The sequence below is a fragment of the Habropoda laboriosa genome, unplaced genomic scaffold (genome assembly GCF_001263275.1).
Source record: "Habropoda laboriosa isolate 0110345459 unplaced genomic scaffold, ASM126327v1 scaffold84, whole genome shotgun sequence".
NCBI lineage: Eukaryota > Metazoa > Arthropoda > Insecta > Hymenoptera > Apidae > Habropoda > Habropoda laboriosa.
This window is the reverse complement of record NW_017100202.1, coordinates 1,008,911-1,032,061: the sequence shown is the minus strand read 5'-3', so window position 1 is coordinate 1,032,061 and position 23,151 is coordinate 1,008,911. Positions and strand designations below refer to the sequence as shown.

At 42.2% G+C, this 23,151-nt stretch overlaps 1 protein-coding gene across 1 annotated transcript in view; it reads right to left on the bottom strand.

Annotated features, from left to right (window-relative positions):
• LOC108570437 (titin) overlaps window positions 1-23,151 on the bottom strand; it is a 108,049-nt gene that overhangs the window by 46,433 nt on the left and 38,465 nt on the right. The window contains exons 36-43 of the mRNA XM_017932297.1: window positions 22,363-22,702; window positions 21,130-21,865; window positions 20,478-20,816; window positions 20,029-20,185; window positions 19,773-19,939; window positions 19,530-19,659; window positions 1,426-7,890; window positions 212-984 (exon numbers count right to left, since the gene is read on the bottom strand). Coding sequence (XP_017787786.1) covers window positions 212-984; window positions 1,426-7,890; window positions 19,530-19,659; window positions 19,773-19,939; window positions 20,029-20,185; window positions 20,478-20,816; window positions 21,130-21,865; window positions 22,363-22,702 — 9,107 coding nt within the window. The remainder of the gene's footprint in view (window positions 1-211; window positions 985-1,425; window positions 7,891-19,529; window positions 19,660-19,772; window positions 19,940-20,028; window positions 20,186-20,477; window positions 20,817-21,129; window positions 21,866-22,362; window positions 22,703-23,151) is intronic.

Below are 23,151 nucleotides of genomic sequence, written 5' to 3'. Positions count from 1 at the left end.
TTTTACAGGAAAAACAGTTTGAAATTTGCATTCGACTAATATTTGAACACCGATCATGTAATCTTATCTGCGTTCTGGTGTGAAATTAACGAAGCTAGAAGTATGCCATTTTCCACGATAAAAATACTTCACCTGTGTGTAATTTATTTCTTATTTATTAAGAAAAGGAATCGATATTATAAATAAGTGTAAGAGTAGAAAGCTGAAGTACCTCTAGAGGACGAGTTTCGTGGAACCACTGGAAGGAGGCTGTCGGATAGGATTCAACCCGCGTTTCCATGATCACGACCTCTCCCTCGGCGACGATCTGTGGTTGCAGCGGCTCGACAAACCTCGGAGCTTTCACTTCGTCCGTCTTGTCCTCGCGTTCTTTCACCGTAACAGAGCCCGAACTTCTCGCCTCGCCGGCGGGATTTTGAACTCGAACTTCGTATTTCCCGCCATCTTTCTTCGTTACCTCGGGAATGTACAATTCAGCCGTACTCTCGTATATGTTTATCACACGTTCGTCAGAAGGCACGATCTCTGCTCCGTTACGGAACCATTTCACTTCTGGTTTAGGTTTGCTCTCAAAGTCGGCTGACAACGTCAGAGGCTTTCCACGTTCGGCTACCAATGCTGGTAGAGGTCTGGTGATCTTCGGTGCTCTCAGAACTTCCGGTTTGCTCACCTTCACTATACTACTGATCACCAGATTCGCTCTGCATTCGGCTCGACCGAATTTGTTAACAGCTCGAACGCGATAGATGGTCTCGTCCTCTTCCGTTGGCTCCAGTATGTGCAATTTAGCTTCTCCGGTTTCCGGATTGAAGGTGATCTCTCTACCCTTCTCAGGCTTCAACTCTTCCTCCCTGCGGTACCATTTCACTTCCGGCATAGGTGTGCCAGTGACGACGCACTCCAACAGAGCTGGTTTGTGCTCCTCGACCATCAGAGGCTTGATGGGTGTCGCGAAGTGCGGCGCCACACCTTCCTCTTCTTTTTCTGCGGGGAGAAACGTTCTGTTAAATTTATGATAATGATATGACGGAACACGGTCACGCGACAACAGTGAAACTCCATGCAAAGTGATTCCTTACACTGTAGTCCTGCACTACCGTTAACGTAGGACTCTGTTTTTTCGCGTTTATCGAAGCATTCATAGGAAGCTGTAAAAAATTGCGGTTTAATGTGAATTAGTTTAGACACTCCAAACAACACTTAGTTTTCAGATTAGTAATTGTTTTTGCAAGTTTTGCAAAAAATGCTTTCAATTTTTACTCGTAAAAAGTCTGGATAACTTTTTGTGGTAAAAGTGCGTACAAATAGCAGAAATGGACGTATCACAAAAGCAGACGTCAAGCGTTTTCTCGGTTCGTATATCGTAAATCATCAAGCAAAAGACAAAGACAATCACACAGACGTCACGACGCATAGTTCCAGTACCGAATATCACAAGATTCACGGTGGAAGTAGCCACTCCAGCTGGATTCGACGCCCTGCAAGAATACATGCCGGCATCTTCTTCCTTCACTTTGGTTATCTCCAACGTGGCGGTGGTCTCGTAGATGGTCATTATGTATTTTTCACTTGCGTGAAGTTCCTGCTCGTTTCGATACCAGGAGATTTCGGGGAATGGATTGCCAAATACCGTGCAGGTGAATTTCGCGGTTGTTTCCGGTTCCGCGATAACCGGTTGAAGTTTCTGAATGAACCTCGGAGCGATTTTCTTATCTTTGTCTATGATGGATATATCGACTTCAGTACGTTGTTTCCGTTTCCTCTTACGATCCTCGACTTGGACTTCTTCTTCGATTTTCCTCTCTACCTCGACTATTTCCTTCTTTTCTACTTTCGTTGCTTGCGCAGTGACTTGAATGTCTTGAGTAGAGACAACAGTTTCATCGATGACTTCTTCTTTCTGTTCAAGCACAGGCACCTCTTCAGGTTTCCTTCTAGGCTTCCTCCATGAAATTTTCAGGACTGATTCTTCTTTCTCTTCTTTCTCCTCAGGTTTCTCTGGTTTTTCTACCTTTAGTGGTTTCAATTCTGGTACCTCTTCTTTCTTTGGTTTCTCTTCAGGCTTTTCTCTCTTGACAGGTCTCAGAGTTACCTTCTCGGGTATTTCTTCTTCCTCTGGTTTCTTTGGAACAGGTTTGAGGCGAGCTTCATCTTTCTCGATCTCTTCAGGTACCTTCTCCTTTCTGACTGGTTTAAGAATTACCTCTTCTACCTTTTCTACTATTTCTTCGTGTTTTTCGACTGGTTTCAGTTCGACCACTTCTTTCTCTTCTTCCGGTTTCTTCGGTTTTCGTTTCTTTCTCCAGGAAACTTCGGATGTTTCGACCACTTCTTCGACTACTTTGTCTTCTTTGTGTACCAGTACCTCGGGTTTCGTTTCCTTCACCTCGATCTTCTCTTCGACGACTTCTTTTACCTCCTTGACGACTTCTTTCGGCCTTCTCCATGGAAGTACCGGCGCCTCTTCCGGTTTCTCTTCTTTGATTTCTTTTATCTCTACTTGTACCACTTCCGCAGCTTCCACTTTCTGTTCCACGATCGTTGTTTCTTCCTCTTTCACCTCGGAGACAACTTTCTCCTGATCGATAGGGACGACTGTGACTTCTTCGCGGAAATCGACTACCTTCTTCGTTTTTTTGCCACGACGCCATGGTAATATAGAGGTTTCAGGTTTTTCTTCTTCTTCTGCTTTCTCTTCAGCTTTTTCAGGCACAGGCTTTGGAACCGGTTTCAATTTCACTTCCTCCGGTTTCTCTTCCTCTGGCTTTGCGAGATGTTTCACTGGTTTAAGTTTGACTTCTGGTTTCTCTTCTTCTTCCGGTTTCTTCCTTTCTATCGGTTTCAAAGTAACTTCTTCCTTCTCTTCTTCCTCCTTAGGAAGTCGTTTAACGGGTTTCAATGTTACCTCTTCTAGTTTTTCTTCCATTGGTTTTTCTATTCGTTTAACCGGTTTCAGTTTCACTTCTGGCTTTTCTTCTTCAGGTTTCTCTTTCTTTATAGGTTTCAATTTAACTTCTTCCTTCTCTTCTTCCTCCTTAGGAAGTCGTTTAACGGGTTTCAATGTTACCTCTTCTAGTTTTTCTTCCATTGGTTTTTCTATTCGTTTAACCGGTTTCAGTTTCACTTCTGGCTTTTCTTCTTCAGGTTTCTCTTTCTTTATAGGTTTCAATTTAACTTCTTCCTTCCCTTCTTCTTCCTTAGGAAGACGTTTGAAGGGTTTCAAAGTTACTTCTTCTGGTTTCTCCTCCTCCGGTTTCTCCAAAGGTTTGACTGGTTTCAATTTTACTTCCGGCTTTTCTTCTTCAGGTTTCTCTTTCTTTATAGGTTTCAATTTAACTTCTTCCTTCTCTTCTTCCTCCTTAGGAAGTCGTTTAACGGGTTTCAATGTTACCTCTTCTAGTTTTTCTTCCATTGGTTTTTCTATTCGTTTAACCGGTTTCAGTTTCACTTCTGGCTTTTCTTCTTCAGGTTTCTCTTTCTTTATAGGTTTCAATTTAACTTCTTCCTTCTCTTCTTCCTCCTTAGGAAGTCGTTTAACGGGTTTCAATGTTACCTCTTCTAGTTTTTCTTCCATTGGTTTTTCTATTCGTTTAACCGGTTTCAGTTTCACTTCTGGCTTTTCTTCTTCAGGTTTCTCTTTCTTTATAGGTTTCAATTTAACTTCTTCCTTCCCTTCTTCTTCCTTAGGAAGACGTTTGAAGGGTTTCAATGTTACCTCTTCTAGTTTTTCTTCCATTGGTTTTTCTATTCGTTTAACCGGTTTCAGTTTCACTTCTGGCTTTTCTTCTTCAGGTTTTTCTTTCTTTATAGGTTTCAGTTTAACTTCTTCCTTTTCCTCCTCTTCCTTAGGAAGTCGTTTCACAGGTTTCAAAGTCACTTCTTCCGGTTTATCTTCTGGTTTTTTCAATTGTTTTAGAGGTTTCAATTTAACCTCTGGTTTCTCTTCTTCTTCAGGCACCTTTCTTCCTCTAGGTTTCAGTGTTATTTCTTCTTTAACTTGTTCTATGGTCTCAGGAACTTCTTCAGGTTTCGGTGCCTCTTCAGGTTTAACCTCTTCCTGTGGTACTATTTTCTTTGCTGGTTTCTTACCACGTCGCCATGGCAATTCAGTCTTTTCTTCAGGAACCTCTTCGATCTCAGCCTTTTCTGGTTTCTCCAGTTTCACCGGTTTCAGCGTCACTTCTTCAGGTGTTTCCTTCTCTTTAGGTACTTTCTGAATCGGTTTCAACACCACTTCCTCCTGTTCTACCTTCTCTTCCGGTTTCTTCTCTTTTCTAGTAGGTTTTAACGTTACCGCTGTGAAATCTTCAACTTCAGCCTCTTTCTGTACTTCTTTCACGACTTTTTCCTTTCTTGGCTTGCGCCAGCTTACTTCAGACACTTCTTTCTGTTCTTCTTCAACCTTCTTCTCTTCGGTCGTGACTTCAGTGACTTTCTCCACCTCAGGTTGAACAGGCTTCTTCTTGCCACGTCTCCATGGCAATTCTGTAACTTCACTCGGCTTCTCTTCTTCAGGAGCAACCGGAGCTACTTCTGGTTTCAGTGGTTTCACTTCTTTCTCTTCAACCTTCTTCTCTTCTGGTTTTGGCCTTGGCACCGGTTTCAATTTGATTTCCTCTGTGGTCTCCTCGTCTTTTAGAAGACGTTTCACTGGTCTCAGTGTGATCTCCTCTTTGTCCTCCCGTTCTTCAGGCTTCTTGCCTCGCCTAACCGGCTTCAAGGCCAATGACTTGAAGTCTTCGATCGTTTCTTCCTCTTTCTTCACTACTTCCTTATCTTCGACGATCTTCTTTTCTTCAAGTACCTTCTCAACAACCTTCTCTTCTACCTTTTCTACAGGTTTCTCTTCAGGAACCATCGGTTTCTTTGGCTTTGGTTTTCTTCGCCATGTTGTCTCCTCTACCTCTGTAGGCTGTTCTTCTTCCGGTTTTTCCGGAACCTTTCGCGCAACTAGGGTTTCCTCCACTTTCTCTTCAGGTTTCTCCCGTTTGAACGGTTTCAGTTGTACCTTCTCTTGTTCTGGCGCCTCCGGTTTCGGTCTTTCAAATGGTTTCAATTTCGGTTTCTCGAGTTCCTCCTCTTTCGGTTTAGGTCTTTCGAAAGGCTTCAATTTCGGTTTCTCGAGTTCCTCTTCTTCTGGTTTAGGCTTCTGGAATGGTTTCAATTTCACCTCCTCTTGTGGCTTTTCTTCGGGTTTGCGTTTAGGAATGGGTTTTAATTGCACCTCCTCCTTCTCTTCATCTTCACGTGGAATGCGTTTCACAGGCTTCAGCGTCACCTCTTCAGGTTTTTCCTTCTCTTCAGGCGCCCGGTCGCGCTTCACCGGCTTCAACGTGACAGATTTAATGTCCTCGATCGGTTCCTCCTTTCTCTCTGGTATCTTTCGCGATACTTTCTTGTCTCGAAGCCACGGAACTTGCGTTTTCTCCAATTTTTCATCTTCCTCCTCTGGTTGCACCTTCTGAGGAACCAATTCCTGCTTCTCCTCTTTCGGCTTCTTTCCTCGTGCCCATGGCACAGGTACTTCCTCCTTTGCCTGTTTCTCAGTCGTCTTTTCAGTCTTTTCTACGTCGAGAAGAGTCGTGTCCTCTTCTTCGTGGTAAGGAACCTTTTCAGTGGGTTTCTTTTTACCTCTGGCCCAAGGTACCGGTACTTCTTTCTGTTTCTCAGTAGCTTCGACATCCTTTTTAACGTCGAGAATTGTTTTGTCTTCTTCTTCGTGATACGGAGCCTGTTCCTTTGGCTTTCTCTCTCTTCTCCACGTCGCTACTTTTTCTACCTTTTCTTCCTCGGTCTTTTCGTCTTTGTCGATCTTCAAGAGCTTCGTGTCTTCCTCTTCGACGAATTTCGTTTTATCAGTTACCTTCTGCAGGTCTACCTTTTCCAAAGTTTCCTTCTTCACTTCTCTCTTCTCTGTTTTCGTTGGTTTCAACGTCACTTCTTCTACAGACTCTCTGCGAATCTCTCGTTGTTCCACTTTAGCCTTCTTCAGGGTTATTCTCTCTTCAGTCCAAGGTTTGGGTTCCGGTTTCTTCTCAACTTCCTCCTTCCTCTTCACCTTTTTATCCACTCTCAGAGTAGTTTCCGTGTCCTTGGTCACCTGAAGAAGGCTCGTGTCGTCTTCTTCGGCGTACACGTCCTTTCCTTTGGGTTTCTGTGCCACTTCTTTCACCTCTTTCTTAGGAATTGGTTTCAAATCCACCTGTTCAAGGCTTGGTTTCTCTGTGTCTGCTTTCTCCGGCCTGGAAGGCTTCAATTCGACAGTCTCCATTGTTTCTTTAGGTACCTCTTTCTTCTCTGGTTTAGCTCTCTTCAGGGTTATTTTCTCCTCTGTCCAAGGTTTAGTCTGTTCCACCTTCTCCACTGAAATCGATTCTTTCCTAGTTTTCTTCACCTGAGTGTCCTTGGTAATATCGAGAAGTGTCGTGTCCTCTTGTTCCACGTAATCAGTCTTCTCTACAACTTCTTTCACCGTCTTCTCCGTAGTTTCCTTCGTAACAGACTTAAGATCAACCCTTTCCAAGCTCGATTTTCGAATCTCAGATTTCGTGGTTCTGGATGGTTTCAATTCCACAGTTTCTACCGTTTCCTTCTCAATCTCTTTCCTCACAGGCTTGGCTTTCTTCAACATAACCTTCTCTTCGGTCCAAGGTTTAGGCTGTTCAACAGGTTTCTCCTCGATCTTCTCTTTCCTCATTTTCTTCACTTCTTCAGTCTTGGACACGTCTAACAACGAAGTATCCTCTTGCTCGAGATACTCAGTCTTCCCTGTGATCTTCTTCTCAGTGACCTGTTCTGTCACCGTCGTTGGAACAGGCTTCAAGTCCACCTGCTCCAAACTTGGCTTTCGAACAGGCGATTTGCTAATTTTCGATGGTTTCAATTCCACAGTCTCCAAGGTTTCCTTCTCGATCTCTTTTCTCGTTGGTTTCGACTTCTTCAACGTGATCTTCTCCTCTGTCCACGGTTTAGCCTGCTCCACCTTCTCCTCTATCTTCTCTTTCCTCATTTTCTTCACCTCTTCAGTCCTAGACACGTCCAACATCGACGTGTCTTCCTGTTCAAGGTACTCAGACTTCGAGACAGTTTCCTCTGTAACCTTCTCAGTCACCGTAGTTGGAACGGGCTTCAAATCCACCTTCTCCAAACTCGGTTTCTCGATCTCTTTCCTCGCGATCTTCGAGGGTTTCAACTCCACAGACTCTACAGCCTCTCTAGGAATCTCTTTTCTGTCAACCTTAGCATGCTTCAAGGTAACCTTCTCCTCGGTCCAAGGTTTAGGCTCGTCCTTCTTCCTCTCAACAGTCTCGTCCACTTTCTTCGTGGTCTTCACGAACCTAGAATCTTCCTCTTCGACGTACACTTCTCCGGTAGTCTCGTCTACTCGAGTGACCCTCTCTTCGGTCCTCGTCTCCTTAGTTACCTCTTTCGTAACAGGTTTCAAGTCGACAGCCTCCAAACTAGGTCTTCTAATCTCTTTCTTCTCGATCTTCGCCGGTTTCAATTCAACCTCTTCCAGTTTCTCTTTCGGTAATTCTCGAGGTACCTGCGGTGTTTTCTTCAGCGTTATCGCTTCTTCCGTCCAAGGTTTCACTTGGCTCTCCGCGGCCTGTAATTTGTCCAAAGACGTGTCGCGTGATTTCGGCTTCGCTTTTCGCCATGGCGTCACGTCGCCAAGTCGAGGTCGATGATGTACACGTCCCTTTCTCCAAGGTAACGACTCGTCACCCGGTTGCAGGGGTATTTCGAGTGGCAATCCATTCTCGTCTAAGGGCAACGGTTCTAGAACCACGTCCTTTCCTCCTGTACCGAAACCTACCGCCGGTTTAACACCGGTTTTCGCGCCTGGTCCCGTCTCTGCAGGAACCTCGTAATACGCCCCTTTCCTCTCTGCAATGGTACACGCGTCAGAGTAATTTTATATCTCGTTTCAGGATCGCGGAGTTGTCAGTCGTCGCACGCATGGAAGGAAGCTTCGGATCGTGCTAAAATCGCGTCGTTGCTGGTACGCGGAGTAAGGTAAGGTAAGTGGCCAAGTTATTAGCGCATGTTAGAAATCTTCTGTGGAGGTGAAGGTGTCATTTAGTTTGTATCATTCGGGGGAATTGTTTAGTTTTAACGATTAGCGAGGACTTTCTTCCATGAAAATTCTTTGGCTCGATTTTTCAGTTCTTTCTAAGGTAAGAGTAACTGTTAAAATCGATATTTACGTAAAACTCAAGTTGTGTTTTGAAATAATCTCATTTGGCAAAGTAGCGCTAAGTTTTATTTCTGTTATACGGTAGAATTGTGTAAATTTTAGGAAATTGAGTAACGTTAGAAGAATATGACGATTTTCAAAGAATTATTGTGAAACAGTCGGATAAAATTTTTAAAAATTGTATAATAAATTTTATTTATTTACAAACAAATTTGATAAATTCCTTAAGATTGCAATTGCAAAGAAATATTCATTCCCTGTCATTTTGAAAAAATAGCGGAATACTGAACTGCATTTTAAATAAAACAGTTTTACTTCAATTCAATCCGAAAATCTCGCAATAATCATTTCCAAAATCGTCACATTCTACCGCCACACCCGTTAGAATCCTGAAAACTTCTTCAAATTGCCCAAAAATCTCTTCCTAAATCGTCAAATCACCCATAATTTCGTACTTCCTCAAACGTCTTAAAAAAAGAAACGTTCAAGTTCACGCTGAATCTTGAACGGAGCTGAAAGTGTGCTTATAAATTGAAACACGATTGAGCCCCCGTTCGTTGTACCACGATGTCAAGAACAATGCCGTTCTGTGCGCGTCATCGCAGCCGCATGCCAAGCGAGAACACTTCCAAGCCTAGGATATTTTTAATTATTTCTCGGACGGTAGTAAACAACAGCGGGAGAGATCTAGAGGATCAGATTCGAAACGATCTCGTAAAATGTTTAGAGACGTTCGCGTGGAAAACAGAAACGTCAGCGACGTTTCAACACGTAAAATCTCCCCGAGGGAAACAAGAATCGACGTGGTCGATTATGAAACAAGACGAACAATCTACCGTCGAAATTAATCATCGAGGTTCTGTCGCGAATTCGCGAGACAATATCTCCACCGCGAGTCGTATAAATTTGCCACGAAAGCGACTCCGAATGCGTGTAAACGCACTTGAAAATTTATGCGTTTCGCAATTTTGGACGGACGTACGCGGCCCGGGGCCAAATCAACCTTCACGAATGTGAAATCAAGGCAAATCGCCAATAGGATCGGCCTTCGGAAAACCGAGTTACCACGGATTGTTAATATTCCCACGTGAAATAATAATCGCGATGAAACACGATTTATTTTAAAAATAAATCACGCCGACTCCACGGAACGCGTCTTCCCCACCCGCCGCCATTTTCTACGGATAAACAGAGGAGACGTTCTTTACGTAACGCGATAACGATTTACGCCCTCGTATCTTTTTCCACGGTGTACGATAAATTTTAGGGAATATGTTCGTTTGTTTGGGAAGATGATTTTTCTCTTCTCTTAATATCTACGAGTGGATTTGTAGGAGTTCTCATTTGAAGAGAGAGAGAGAGAGAAAGAGTGAGTTGAATCGCCTTGAAGAGGTTAGGTTAGGTTACTTTTGTATTCCTCCTTTTTTTTCGCTTATTCTCAGCAGGAGGCTTCAGCTTAATATCAACGAAAGCGTGGAACACGCTCGACTTAACTTCGCGTGACTTTATTTTTAAACAGGACGAGAAACAGACGATTCGTCATCCGCGAGGCAGAATCGAAACGGGAGAATTTTTCGCCGAGTCTGGGTGTTACACTGTTTTTCTCTGCGTGTATTTTTAAGTTGACTGTATTTTAATCTCCGCGGGGATAAATAATTAAGATAGCGACGGGGACAGATAGTTTCGTCTTGTCGGGGATTAATCAAGTTGAACGATGTTGCTGTTCGAGCGACTGGTGGCGTTATTCATGAAAAAGCGTGCGAAGCTTTTGAAATGTTTCAAATTTCACGGACGGAATATTTTGTGCGAGGAAGATGGAACGAATATCTCAAGTTTCTGTTTGTTCTTGGTGAATAAAATTTTTGAAACTATTTACATTCGAAATGCCTCGTCGCTAATAAATTCGAAGTTTCGGCAGCCTCCATTTCTCTTCATTAAAATCCCATTTCTCAAACTAACCATCGATATACCTCTGCTGAAATTGTCCAACAAACCACGTACAGTTACTTCCAAAAATATTCCGACAGTCTAAGCTTGCCTTTTTAGCGATGAATTTTTCTTGGTTGTAATAGGTTTGGATTAATGCTTTTTATGCAAATTAATTGGAATTATGTACAATTGCAATTTTACGCAATTATTCAGACACTCTGCAAAAATGAATATTTTCAATATTCATGTTGTGTGGCGTCATAGGTAAAATATTGATGATTCACTGTGTTAATGCTATTGTAGTTGTATCATTCCTAACGGAGAGCAAATAAACAAGGATAATGAAAAAGAAATGAATACATTTAACACTAAAAGATACTCTAGGTTTTTGAATAAATTTTATAGTTATTGTTGAATTTATTAGAAATCTAATTCGACCATTTACACGATCAGTAACTATTTACTGTTAACTTCATTAGGATAATTTATGTTAAATTTCATTCCAATTCTAATTTTATCGGTTTTTCAATAATTTTGCAATTCGGTCAACAGTAAATTTCATTGCTAACCATTTTCTTTTAACTCCATTAGTCTCATTTATATCAAATTTCATTCCAATTTCAATTTTATCTATTTTTCAATACTTTTGCTATGAATCATTTACATTATCAATTTAGTTGACATTAAATTTGATTCCTAACCGTTTGCTTTCAACTTTATTAGAATCATTTATATCAAATTTCACTCCAATTCTAATTTCACCCATTTTTTAATATTTTTGCTACGAATCGTTTACGTTATCAATTCGCTTGACATCAAATTTGATTGCTACCCATTTTCTTTCAACTTCATTAGTCTCACTGATATCAAATTCCGTTCCAACATATCCCAATTTGAAGTTTTCCTATTTTTCTCAAGTACTGTATTCGACAGTCGAAATATTTTCGGCAGTAACTGTACGAACTCCCATCAATTTCATCTCGAATTTCATCTCATCGATAATCCGAACGTCTAACGGTATTCCCTGTTGATCAACGAATTCCCCGACGCCGTTAAATCATCTCGAAGCTGTCGTGTCCTCGAGAGCGCGCGCGCCTACCAGACGTGGATGTCGCACGTAGAGAAGGTGCAACGCGGAAGCTCGTCTAGCATTCCACGCTCGCTAATAACCGCGGCGGGTCATTATTCTAGCGAACGAGGTGACGGTGGTGTGGTCGCCACGCAGTTTCCCACTCGAAAATGAAAAACCCGAACGCGACCTAACTCGTAGAGGGGGTAAAGACGGTGATGCATGCACCGGGTACTTTCAGTGGTCGACGCTGAAGAATCGTGGTGGGGAACTTCTGAGTGTCTGACGCCACTACGCACACCTCTACCCCAAGCTTAGTCTAGCCTTAATAGTCATCCACTGGAAGCCGGAGACGAAGAAGCTGTTGTGAAGAAGATGGACGAAGACGTCTCTTCTCATCCTGACAAACTTCGCGATTTCCTTTTTTTTTTTTTCTAACCCCCCGACGAATTACTCTTCGGGGATATTCGCCTATTATCGCGTGACATTAACAGTGACCAAGTGTTACGTGGAACAGTGAGACGTGATTAGTTTTTCAGTGACTAAATACAGTGATCAACGTGGTGGTTGACAGCTGGCTGCCTTCGATCGGACCGCATCAACGGTTTGTTTGAGACAGACTCGAGTGTCGGTTCGATGGAAGTGCAGCCGCGTTTGAACTGGACACGTCTGACACTTTCTTTAAATTGAACGTCGCGAAGGTGGTGCATACATCTACTTTTTTTTTTTTAATAAGTTCGAAGGTGATCGACGGTGCGAGAAATTTGCGTGAAATTTCGTTGAATTTGTACGCTCCTGTGGTGTTCGATCTAAGTGACAGACTCGCCGGTGGGAGTATACAGAGTGTTTCTCTCTCTTTTTTTTGCTCGTTGGTTTAGTTCGATCCCCGATGAAGTTGTGCAGTTTGTACGTTCTTTTTCTTCTCCTCGAGTGATTACCAGTGTTAATTGTACAGAGTAAGGCTTTCAGTCGGTTAACGAGTGTGATTTAATTATTTTTTTTCTTACAGACACGCTAACGATTCTTCTCCCTTATCGAGGTACGAGACTCGTGTACCGCCACTCGTGTAACCTAACGATGAGCATGATTCCTTTCTTCTTTTTTAGGGGAATGATTCACCTATCAGAAGAGACGCGTTGTTTATTGTACCGAGTCTCGTCGCTCGGATTTTTTAGGCAACGGTGATACAACACACCACGCTCTAGCGGATGACACACGAAATTTATTCGATGAATCACGGACGATTGGAGTGGTCATGTACAAAAATAAAAATAAAATCAACGTTTAGCGAGACGTGGTTGTCCCTGACCTTCTTCTTCTTCTTTTCCCTCGCTCACGTTAATTCGCCCAATTCTCGCAACCTCTCTTCCCCTCCATTTTCATCAACGGTGTGTCACTTCTCGATCTTAGTAAGAATTCGAGTTCGAAAAAAAAAAAATAACAGATTCATTCTACGTACATTCTACAATAATTTAATCAACATATTCAACAATGTACAATCATTCGTTGGATATATAAAAAAGGAGACTAGTTTAGATACAAAAGATCCTTATTCCAGTCTCAACAGCAGTTACAATAACAATCTTTCTCGAAATACAATTCGTCTGTTCAGACGTTGTCCAAGGAGATCGTCGACCGATTCGTCACAACTCCTCGTTCCAAGTATCGTCGAGCAGATCCAGGCAGACGTTTCTTCTCTCCTCTCTGTCTCTAATCGCATCGCGGCCTCCATCGTACCGGTGAACAGATCCGAGCTGCGAATTTACCAGAAATAATACCTTCCCGCCTTCCAGAGTGCGCTGACACGCTCTCCCCCGTATTATTTCTGGCAGGGCTGAATCACCGGCAGCTGGGTCGGCCGAAATAGTCGGCTTCGTCGGCCCTGCTCCCTCCTTTTAAACGCCTCGCCCGACGAACGACGCGTCGTCGACGACGGTGGGAACCGATAGCTGCTGGTTGCGGCTGGTAGCGGGTGGTCGAGGTTGCGGAGACGAGGGAAAAGAAGGTATCGCAGGATGAATCAGCCGGTTCTTTTTCGCCCCGAACAGATGCTGCGTTGGCAATCTTCTTGGTACACTTCAGGTGGTCGCTGGCTTCAAGGTCGTTGTCAGGCGAGCGTCGATACGTTCGAAGAAGACCGGACGATTGCTCTTCTTCTCAGATCCTCGATTTTTTCACCAAGGACCTCTCGCGCAATTTTTATTCACGCGGATACATTCGGGACGAAGGTTCTTCATCTTCTTCGTTTCAAGGGGAATTTTCGTTCGATTGGAGGGGATTTTAAACGACGGTGGAATTATACCGTTCTGGTCGTGTTTTTTGATCTGTGTCAAGTCGAGAGAGTCTCGTTATTTCGGCATCTCGAATTCATTAAGGCACAGCAGGGGGGGAGGAGGATCGTAATTACCGAGCGACGGTGAACGGTTTAATAGCTCTGATCTCACGTGTTCCGCGGGAGATCGTACGCTTGAAATAAATCCGTGTGCGATAAATATTACTTGGTTCCTACCCAGACACGAGGTCCCCAGCAATTCTAACGCGAATCTTATTTATGGGTGACGTTAATGTGCCAGGTGTTTTCCTCCTTATCGCAAGTCTGTTACATTGTCCACCCTAGGTCTTACGTCCAATTAGAATTTCCGACGTCTCCCAGCGAGAAAGAAACGTTTTCCGGTGATTTATCCGCTCGATGAAAACGTTCCTGTCTCGGTTCTAATAGGGCACGCGTAGGTTGGCTCGGTGAAAACGCGGATTAATTGCGATCCAAGTCGAGCGGAGGTAAACCCTTCGGCGCGATTAATCAAACGGTCGGACGACGAACACAGGCCGGATTCACGGTCTAATTTTGCATCAGGTCGCCGGATCGTAACGGTGTCGAGCGGGGACCGGTCAAGTAACATGACGATGATCCACTCGCGAGGCTGAAACGCGCTGGAGAACGCGCGGAGAACACGAGAACACGCAGACCGTTCCATCGCACGGAGCATCGAGCGCTCGATGCAACGCATCGAAACGCGAGAACACCGCTCTTTGTTTCTGGTCACGGTGTTGCTCGCGGTAAACTACATGTTTGTTCCACTTTTTAACCGTGGCTTTATAACGGCAGGGAGTAACGATTTGCCTGCTTTGTGCACGCTTTCTGGAGGAGATTGCGGCTCGATTTCCGTGTAGTTTCTTTACGACGGATTGAATTCTACGGTATTCTAGGGAGATGTGTTTGTAATTGTTACTGTGGTACGTTGTGGCGAATATGTAGAATTGTTTCATTGATAGAAATTCATAGGATTGTTTGTTTCTCTTCGAGTAATTTTCAGTTATTCGAGGAAATCTTGTATATTGCTTGTTCCATAGGCGAGCCAGATGTTTAAGTGGCTCACAGTAACGAGTGTAAAATAATTATTAATAAACTGTGCTATTTCTTGAAGCTTTACTTCCCTAATGATGGCCTCCCGTAAATAGTGGATTCATTTCTACCTTGATCTATCAAGTGAATCAGATGTTTAGATATATACATATATATATATAATAAGAAGTATGTATATTCTTGCTATTCTTGTCTATTAATAAACTGTGTCACTCCTTGAGTCACCGTTTCCCTTACAAGCGTCCTTCTACAAAGATACAAATCTTGTATCTTGTTCTATCAATGAACCAAATTCTCAAGATATTTGTCATCCTCCACTTCCCTCGCAAATAGCATCCAAATTTCCTAGCTTCTTCCAATAAATCAAACTTTTAAATTAAACCTCCATCTCCCTGAAAAGACGACCTTCCGCAAAATAGCATCGAATATTCCAAAAATACAACCGTTATCATCCGACATTCCAAAAATACAACTTTCACAACTCCCCTCTCGTTCCACCATGAAAAACAATTAAAAAAAAAAGACAAGCCAATTAACGAAAAGAAGAAACAAAATCCTCGTGCTAAATTCCCGTACGGTGAGTGTATAAATTTCACGTACGCGAATAACAGGCTAAGAGGAGAGAGAAAGAGAGACAGCTGGGGGCATAAAACAGGCGCAAAATCCGCGAATAAAACGTGAAAGTCCTGGGGTATGGGGCGGGCGAGGTTAGCGCAGACGGAGCACCGAATCCAAAGGAGCAAGACCCCACGTGAATTTCGCGGTGTGATTCGGGAGAGTTCTGAACCGGCGACCAAATATAGCCGGGTAATGTAATACACGTCACGTGGTCAGAAATAGCCTAAGAAGAGGGCCTAGCCGAGTGTGCACACGGCACTGGCCTGCGGTGGGTACCTCGCGCGTTCCCCCATTTTGAAACGAGCCGACGCGCGGACAGACTACCAGAAGCGATGGAAGAAAATACGTTTACCTCTTCACGCTCGTTAAACCAGTTACCAGAGAGAAAGGTGATACTAGAGGGAACAGAAACGCGCATCGTAAAAGACGGGTATGCGCGTACGTGTGGAAATCCACGCGTCAACGACGAGGCCTCGCTGTAACCGAACAACTTTTTCGTCTGCACCGATCGTGCAACATCTGCCGAATTTTTCCGAACGTGTATTCTCGCGGTGGAAACGGAACCAGGTCGAGATTTGTCATCTCTGTCGTAATCGGTCACGTCGATTTTGTATTACAAACGAATTATTTCGATGGGACGATTAAGGAGGAGGGAAAATGTAGGCACGCTAGGGTTAACCCTTGTGCGGTCCTCGGGTCTTTTTTGACCCATCGTCTTCTTATTTCTTGCAATGACTTTTAGCGTTGTCAAGTTTAGGTCTGCTTAATGTTAACATTGAAAGTTTATTGTTTGGGTTCGTATTTACATTGGGTCTTTTTTGACCCAGAGACCTAACGTGTGTAGAACGCACCAGAGTTAATTTCGGGAGGAGGAAATTGATAAGGAGTCTGCACACGATATTGTTGATCGTTTCGATATTGAAGAAAGAGGTTGAAACTCAGATTGAAATAGTATTTTGAAGTCCGAGCTAGCAGTCCTTAGAAAGGGTTAATATTAAGATCGACGATCGACGAATATTTAGCTATTTTGCAATCAGAGCCTCGATACCGATAACTGGTAAGAATATTGTCAGAAAATATAACAATATTAACGTTATTAAAACAAATTGAAAATACCACTGTCAAAACTGAATTAACGAATATCATCGATCCTGCGCAGCCCTCTTTATTTCTATCATTTCGAGTCATCAATTTAAAAAATGACACGGTTCATGCGTTTTTGATAGAGGCAAGTGTTCCAGAGGCTCTGATTACAGGTACCACAGTTCAAACTGTCAAGTGGTACTTGACTCTCTAACAACGTCTGCAACACCCTGCTAGATCCTCTAATTGTCGACTAAAAATTTGTCTCAATACGTCCAACCAACTGTCAACGATAAAACAAAAAAACCAGTAAAAGTTTGAACTTGTAAAAAATCTCTGCCAAAAGCTCGAACTCCGTTAAAGTACTCGTCGTTTCTACAAGACAGATCCGTGGACTTTTGCTTTCGTTCCGTCGTCAAATATAGCCCGTGCATCTGGACTCGAGCTTTCGAGTAAAGTAACAACACTTCGCTCGGGTTTTCCTCTCGTTATTTTAACCCTGATAAATCTGCCAAGTGTTGCAGACACGCGGGTTTACGCTCGTTAACCCAGCCGCGGGAAGGGAATCATTGTTCGATCGATCGTCAAGCTGATTAAGAACGGCAAACTCGCCTATTTCTGTTCGACTCAACTATGCAACTACGTTACGTACCCGCGTCTACTGACGAAATTTCGCGATTTATATTATTTTCGGGGTGGCGAATTGTTTTACGAGGCCCCGGAGCCCGGTGTGATTCACCGACGGGCACGTTCCGCTTCGATTCCGTGGCCGTTTCGTAAGCAAAACGCGGACGAATTTATGTGCGCGGAGAACGCGCGCTGGCAATTACGTTGCCGAGTGCAAAAGTCAATTTACATTCGCGGGTTCTATATTCGTACGCCGTTTCCACGTGTACACGCGTTGTATACGTGCGCGCGGATCTCCTCTCTATGGGAGGGATCCTTCTCTTATTTTAGATCGTTTCATGGGAAGTTTCTCTGACTCTCCGGCTCTTTAGCTGGTTTCCTTCTATTCCGGAGCAATTTTTAGAATGCTTTATGTATAGTTGTGTTGTGAGTTTCTTTCGTTGACATTGGAATATGAAGAAATTCGAGGTTTTCTAGAATTTACAATAGACAACGTATAATATTATTTTTAAATTTATCATTCTTTTCATTTCGTCCTTCGTTTCTGCAATATTTACATCATTTTTTCTTAAACTTTACTTTTGTTATCCTGACTGCTGTAATTTGAATCTCGCGCTATTTTTAATTCTACGCTTCACTTCTTTTTTTTTTTGGTAGAATTCTGTAACATGTGTATCATTTTCGTTTTTATACCAATTGTTGTAAATTTCAGTTCTCGAGCTGGTAATTCTAGCTTCGTTTTCCTTATGAATTTCGAGATGCCGTGTTTCAGTCACTGATCGGTTCTAAAAAAATGGCGCGTCCTGTTGTGATTAGCTAGATCGTCGTATCGGCAACAAACGAGGCTTGTGCGTACTTAAAACATTCGTTTTTATTGGCCTTTCCATTGTACAATAATAAATAATCGATTAGTAGAATGTTAAAGGGGGAAAATCATTTGCTGTGTAAACTAAATTATACTTCATCACGTCGTGTTGTCGACTAACTAATAAATCATTCCTAATGTATGTATTTGCGGCGTGTGGCTAATGTATACACTTACACGTATATGTATATATATATTTTTACGATATATATCTATTGTTTTCATTAATAATGAACATCGAGCAACTAAATCGAACGAGTAAACGAGTTACGTTCTCGTAATACCGACACATCGTTTCACGAGAATCTCACGAAATTTCTCGCGACACATTTCCTTTCCCTTTTCTCTTTCTTCTATTTTTCTTTTCTCGCGGCTCGTATTATCAAGCATGCGCGACACGAACGAGATCGTTCGCTCGCTCATCAACGATCGAGCATTCATATGTACAACGCGGGAACTAAAGAGAATCGCAGAAACTGTTCGTTCTCAGATAATCTCATCTCTCTCCCATTCGTTCGAGCCTATCGATTATCGAAGCACCACCTCGGCAGATCTTTCGTGTTCTCATTAAAACATTCGACGTTTGAGAAGACGCTCGTAGTCGCGTCTCGCTAGCGAATTGCACCGTTCTATTAGGATGGAGTATCATCGGCTACGCTCGTCTTTGTCGGTCAAATCTCGGTTCGCTTCGATTCGTTATCTCCCTTATACGTGTTCAATTCTACAGAAAACATTCACGTTATTTTGTTCATCGTTTATCCTCCGGTGAGAATTCTCCTTCTCAGCACCACCTTCGCGACACAATTTTCTCAACCGAATACAACCCTACATTTGTTTTTCTCCTTTTCATCATCGTCGTTTCCCTATAAGTTTAACTTTCATCCTTCGTCCTACGTTTTTTTTTTTTTCTCGTCACTACACACAAATCGGTTCGATTCTCTTCGAATTTTCCTTTCTTCTCAATTTCTCTCAGGCTAATCCTCTACCGATGTTTCTCTTTCTCAAGCTCAAGCAACCAAAAGAAAATTGAAAAAAAAAACAATGAAAAATAAACGTACACCTGAGAGACATGTCGTACTACGTCTCCGTAAAAGAAAAAAAATCATCACTAATCACCTCGTTTCACTCGCTCGTCTACTTTTTCGAGAGTGAGAGAGAGGAAGAAATATGAACACGGTACGAGTTAGTACAAAACTCCCCGGGCTCGCTCGCGACTCTTTTGATTAACGGGGTTTGTCGGGGGGAACAAGGGTTTTCTTTTTTTTTTTCTTTTGTTGAACAATTGGTAACGTTTTGGGTGGGTTAGGGTATCTTTTTTTTTCTTTTTTTTTTAAGAGAAAAACAACAAAAAAGCGGAAAAAAAAGTAAAAATACACACGGGTGTCTCGTCGATGGATCGCGTTTAAACGAAGAAACTCGCGAATTTTTGGGACAATTTCTCATCCGTTTTAATTGTATCGTAATTAATTAGTACCAGGTGTTACGCTACGCTAGAATTATATAGAATTAATATCATCATCAAGCAACGTCTCTAGAGCTACTTCATTCTTAGTCATCGAACAGAATGAAATATTTATAAATTAGATTTATTAGGATGATTTTTTTTTTGTTTAATTTAATATTTATACATTTTTTTTCTCTGTTTTTTATTGTACAAGAAATTGTCCCAATTACGTGTTGCGTTTCTACGTCACACCCTTACGAGGCTTATTCCCGTCGATTCAATCGCGTCTCGTGTTAGCAATTGAATTTGTATCTTTTATTCAGTTCTTACTTTTGACGATGAGTTTGGCGGAGGTTTCTACGGTGCCTGCTGACGTGGTTGCTCGGCAGGTGAAGGTGCCAGTGTCTTCTTCGTACGTGGTTGCTATCAGCAACACTGCGTTGTTACCTTCGTGAATCATCTGGAATTGAAAATTTCTCAATTTGAAAAATCACATTTCTTCCCCAAAAAAATTATTTTTCAATATTCTTCAAATGTATTTTTCTATTCATATACTTGTGAAACTTCGCTCACCTGGAAGTCAGGTGATTGTGGAATCAAGGCACCTTCGCGATACCATTGAATCGTTGGCTTTGGTTTAGCTGGAGCAACTTGAGTCTTGAATTGTGCCGGTTGTCCTTCAAGGACTATTTGATCCTTCAGTGGTGTCAATTTAGGGAGAACGTCAGCTGCGTCGGGTGCTAGATAAAGATTGTGAAGATTGTTTAATTTAGAAGGGGAGATGTAATTTTTGGAAATTGTCGTTTTGGTGAACGACGGAGATTCTCACCGAGAACTCTGAGATTGGCTGAAGTGGTTACGTCGCCTGCTGGATTCTTGGCGATGCATTTGTAGACTCCCTCGTCTTCGGGGAAAGCCTCAGAAATTCTTAGGGTACAGAGATCACCGTCCTTTTGCATTTGGAAGTACTTGGATGGTTTGATCACCTGTGATAATGTACAGATATATTTCTATTACTAATTTCTGCTTATAAGTTAATTACGGAATTGTCCTATTTCGGTCTTTAAATTTGCAATTGAACGTAAATTGAAAGAATATATGATTTAAAAATTTTTTTCTGCTAACTTATTTATAGAAAGAGGAAATGTTACAATTTGTGAACGATATAAATACAAATTTCAAATATTGCATTTATAGTGTAATCGAATAAATTTAATTGAATTAAATAAATTTTAAAAGTTAATAAAACAGTGTTGCTTTTTGGAATATCGTTCGTACCTTGTCGCCCTTTTTCCATTGCACAGTTGGTACCGGTTTTCCGGTGATCCTGCACGTAAAGGCTACGGATGTTCCCTCTCTGATAGTTTGATCTTTCAGTGGCTCCAAAACCTGCGGTGCCTTTTCGACGCCAGGCGTCGTCGGTTTCGCCGCTTTTGCAGGTGATTGAGGTCCTCGAACCGTGCATTCAGCGTCACAACGTGCCTCTCCGGCGCTGTTGATCGCGACGCATTCGTATTTGCCCGAATCTTCTGGCACTGCCTCCAGAATCAGTAATGTAAAGGTGTTATCCTCCTCGAGTGTCTTGTAACGAATGTCTGCCGTCACTTTCTTGCCATTCTGCAACAATACAGGAAATTCGGAATTGTTTCATTTTCGTCGAAATTTTTAATTTTCTGTGAAAATTTTACTTCAGTTTGGTATCCTACTTTTTCACTCCATAAATACCATGTTTTATGAATCTCTCTTTTAACAATAATTTTACAAATAAATTTCACATTTTAAAATTACAATTGCAAACATTAAAGTTTCAAATATCATAGTCAATCTCCATATAAAATAAATTTTCAGAAATGTCTAAAGAATTCCCCAAAATTGCCATTATCCCTGTGCCACACAATTCCCACATTTCGAACCAAAAAATCTCATTTACCTTCAACCAGTAAACATCCAAAGGCTTGGTACCAGTCACTTTCGCGTCGAATCTAGCGAGTTGACCAGTGGTAACGGAAGTGTTCTGAATGGTAGACAGGAAGCTAGGAGGCACGACTCCTCCTCTTCCAGGCTGTCTTCTACGCTCTTCGACCACCAAATTGGCGCTGCATTTCGCTTTTCCAGCTCGGTTCTCAGCGATCACAGAGAACACTCCAGAATCTTCCATGAACACTTGTCGCACGATCAACACAGACTTCGTGCTGAACGTGTAGATCTGAAGATCAGGCGAATTCTGAATAGGGAAGTCCTCGCGGTACCATTTGATCGTCGGCAATGGATCACCGTCGAACTCGACTTCGAATCGCGCCTGTTCCTGTTCGAATGCTCTGCAAGGTTGTATCTTCTTGGTGAAGACTGGCGGCTTGGCCGGTTTCATCGGACCTTGAACCACACGCTCCTGAGTCTTCGCTTTGTGCTCCATTTCGGTGGTTTCCGTCGCTGTTATCTTCCTGGTGATCTCTAGGTCGCCTTTAACCTCCTTCTGCGTTTGCTTCTGCTTGGCTACGTGCACTTCACGCCCGTGAACCGTTGATTCTGATGGTTCCGGAGGATACTTTCCTGAGACCTTCGTGCGCTCCACGTCGATGTCCACTTCCGTCACGTGAGGCTTTTTCACGAATTTCGTGGTTGTCTTCTGTGTGGTTTCCTCGGTTTTCTCTTCCTTCTTGTCCTCCCTGGAAGAGAGCGATTGTATCGATTAAGTATCGAGGGAACAGTTGAATTTTTCATTTGATGCTTAAAGATTGGAGAAATTGGCACAACTGGCTTCAAACGCGAAATATAGTCTTTAAATTTTGTTTGGTAATAATGTGATGTACAATGAACGGTAACTTTAAAACTGTATTTTGCTTTTGGGGACGGTTTTATGTGCGTCTTCCAATATTATGCAACGAGTATCACATTTAAAGTATACTTTACATTGACAATTTTTCTTACAAATAACAAGAAATAGCAAAAAATTATCACACTTGTATCATTAAAAAATGAATTTCTAATTGTTCTACATGCCACAAGAAAAGAATTGTCACAACAAAATACATATATAATTCATTATACCATTTTTGAAATATTTTTTCGCATATTTATTTACGAGTATAAACTCGTTAATATTAAAAAATTCATTTGAACGTATTTCAAGTGTTGCATAAAATAAAGAGAATGCAGTACTCACAAGGTTTCTTCATACTGCTGAGCCATTCCCTTGGCCACAGAGTGGGCAACGACCTTTTCGCCAGGAATGGCGTACTGGTGGCTGGATTCCCTCAGCCTAGTCTCCTTCAGGACCTGTTCCTCCTCGAGGTTCATCAGTTTGTTGTAATACTCTTCGTTCTTCTTGCTCTTGACAGACCTCTGCCATTCTGTCTCCGGTTCCTTGAACACCTTCTGTCCAAGGTGCTCAGTGGCGATTTCAATGCCCTGAGAGATGTTGTGGTGTCTCTCGTCGAACACTTTCTCGAGTTCTGTGTTCTGTCGCTCCGTTTGGTATTGTGTCAGCCCGTAATCATACCACGCTAGAGAAAAGCCACGTTAGACCACACTGTTTCTCGGATTCACGCGTAACTGACAACGCATGCCAGACGAACGTCGGAAACATTCATTTTCTGATTGAAAATATCGCGTTCCTCAGTGGTGATGGCGATTCGAAAAATCTCTGTGCTGGAGATTTAGGTGCTTGGCGATTTTCAGCGAATTAGAATTTTTCAAGCTTGGAATCTAAGTTTTTGGGATAATTGCAAGCTTCGAATTTCATATTCTGCGAAATATTGTAAGCTTCGAATTTAACTTTGTGAAATACTGCAAACTTCAAATTTAATTTTGTGCGATATTGAAAGCTTCGAATTTAATTTTTGTGGAAAATTTCAAGCCTCGAATTTAATTTTTGTGAAGTATTGTAAGCTTCGAATTTAATTATCCTGGAAAATTGAAAGCTTCAAATTTCATTTCTGTGAAAAATGCAAGC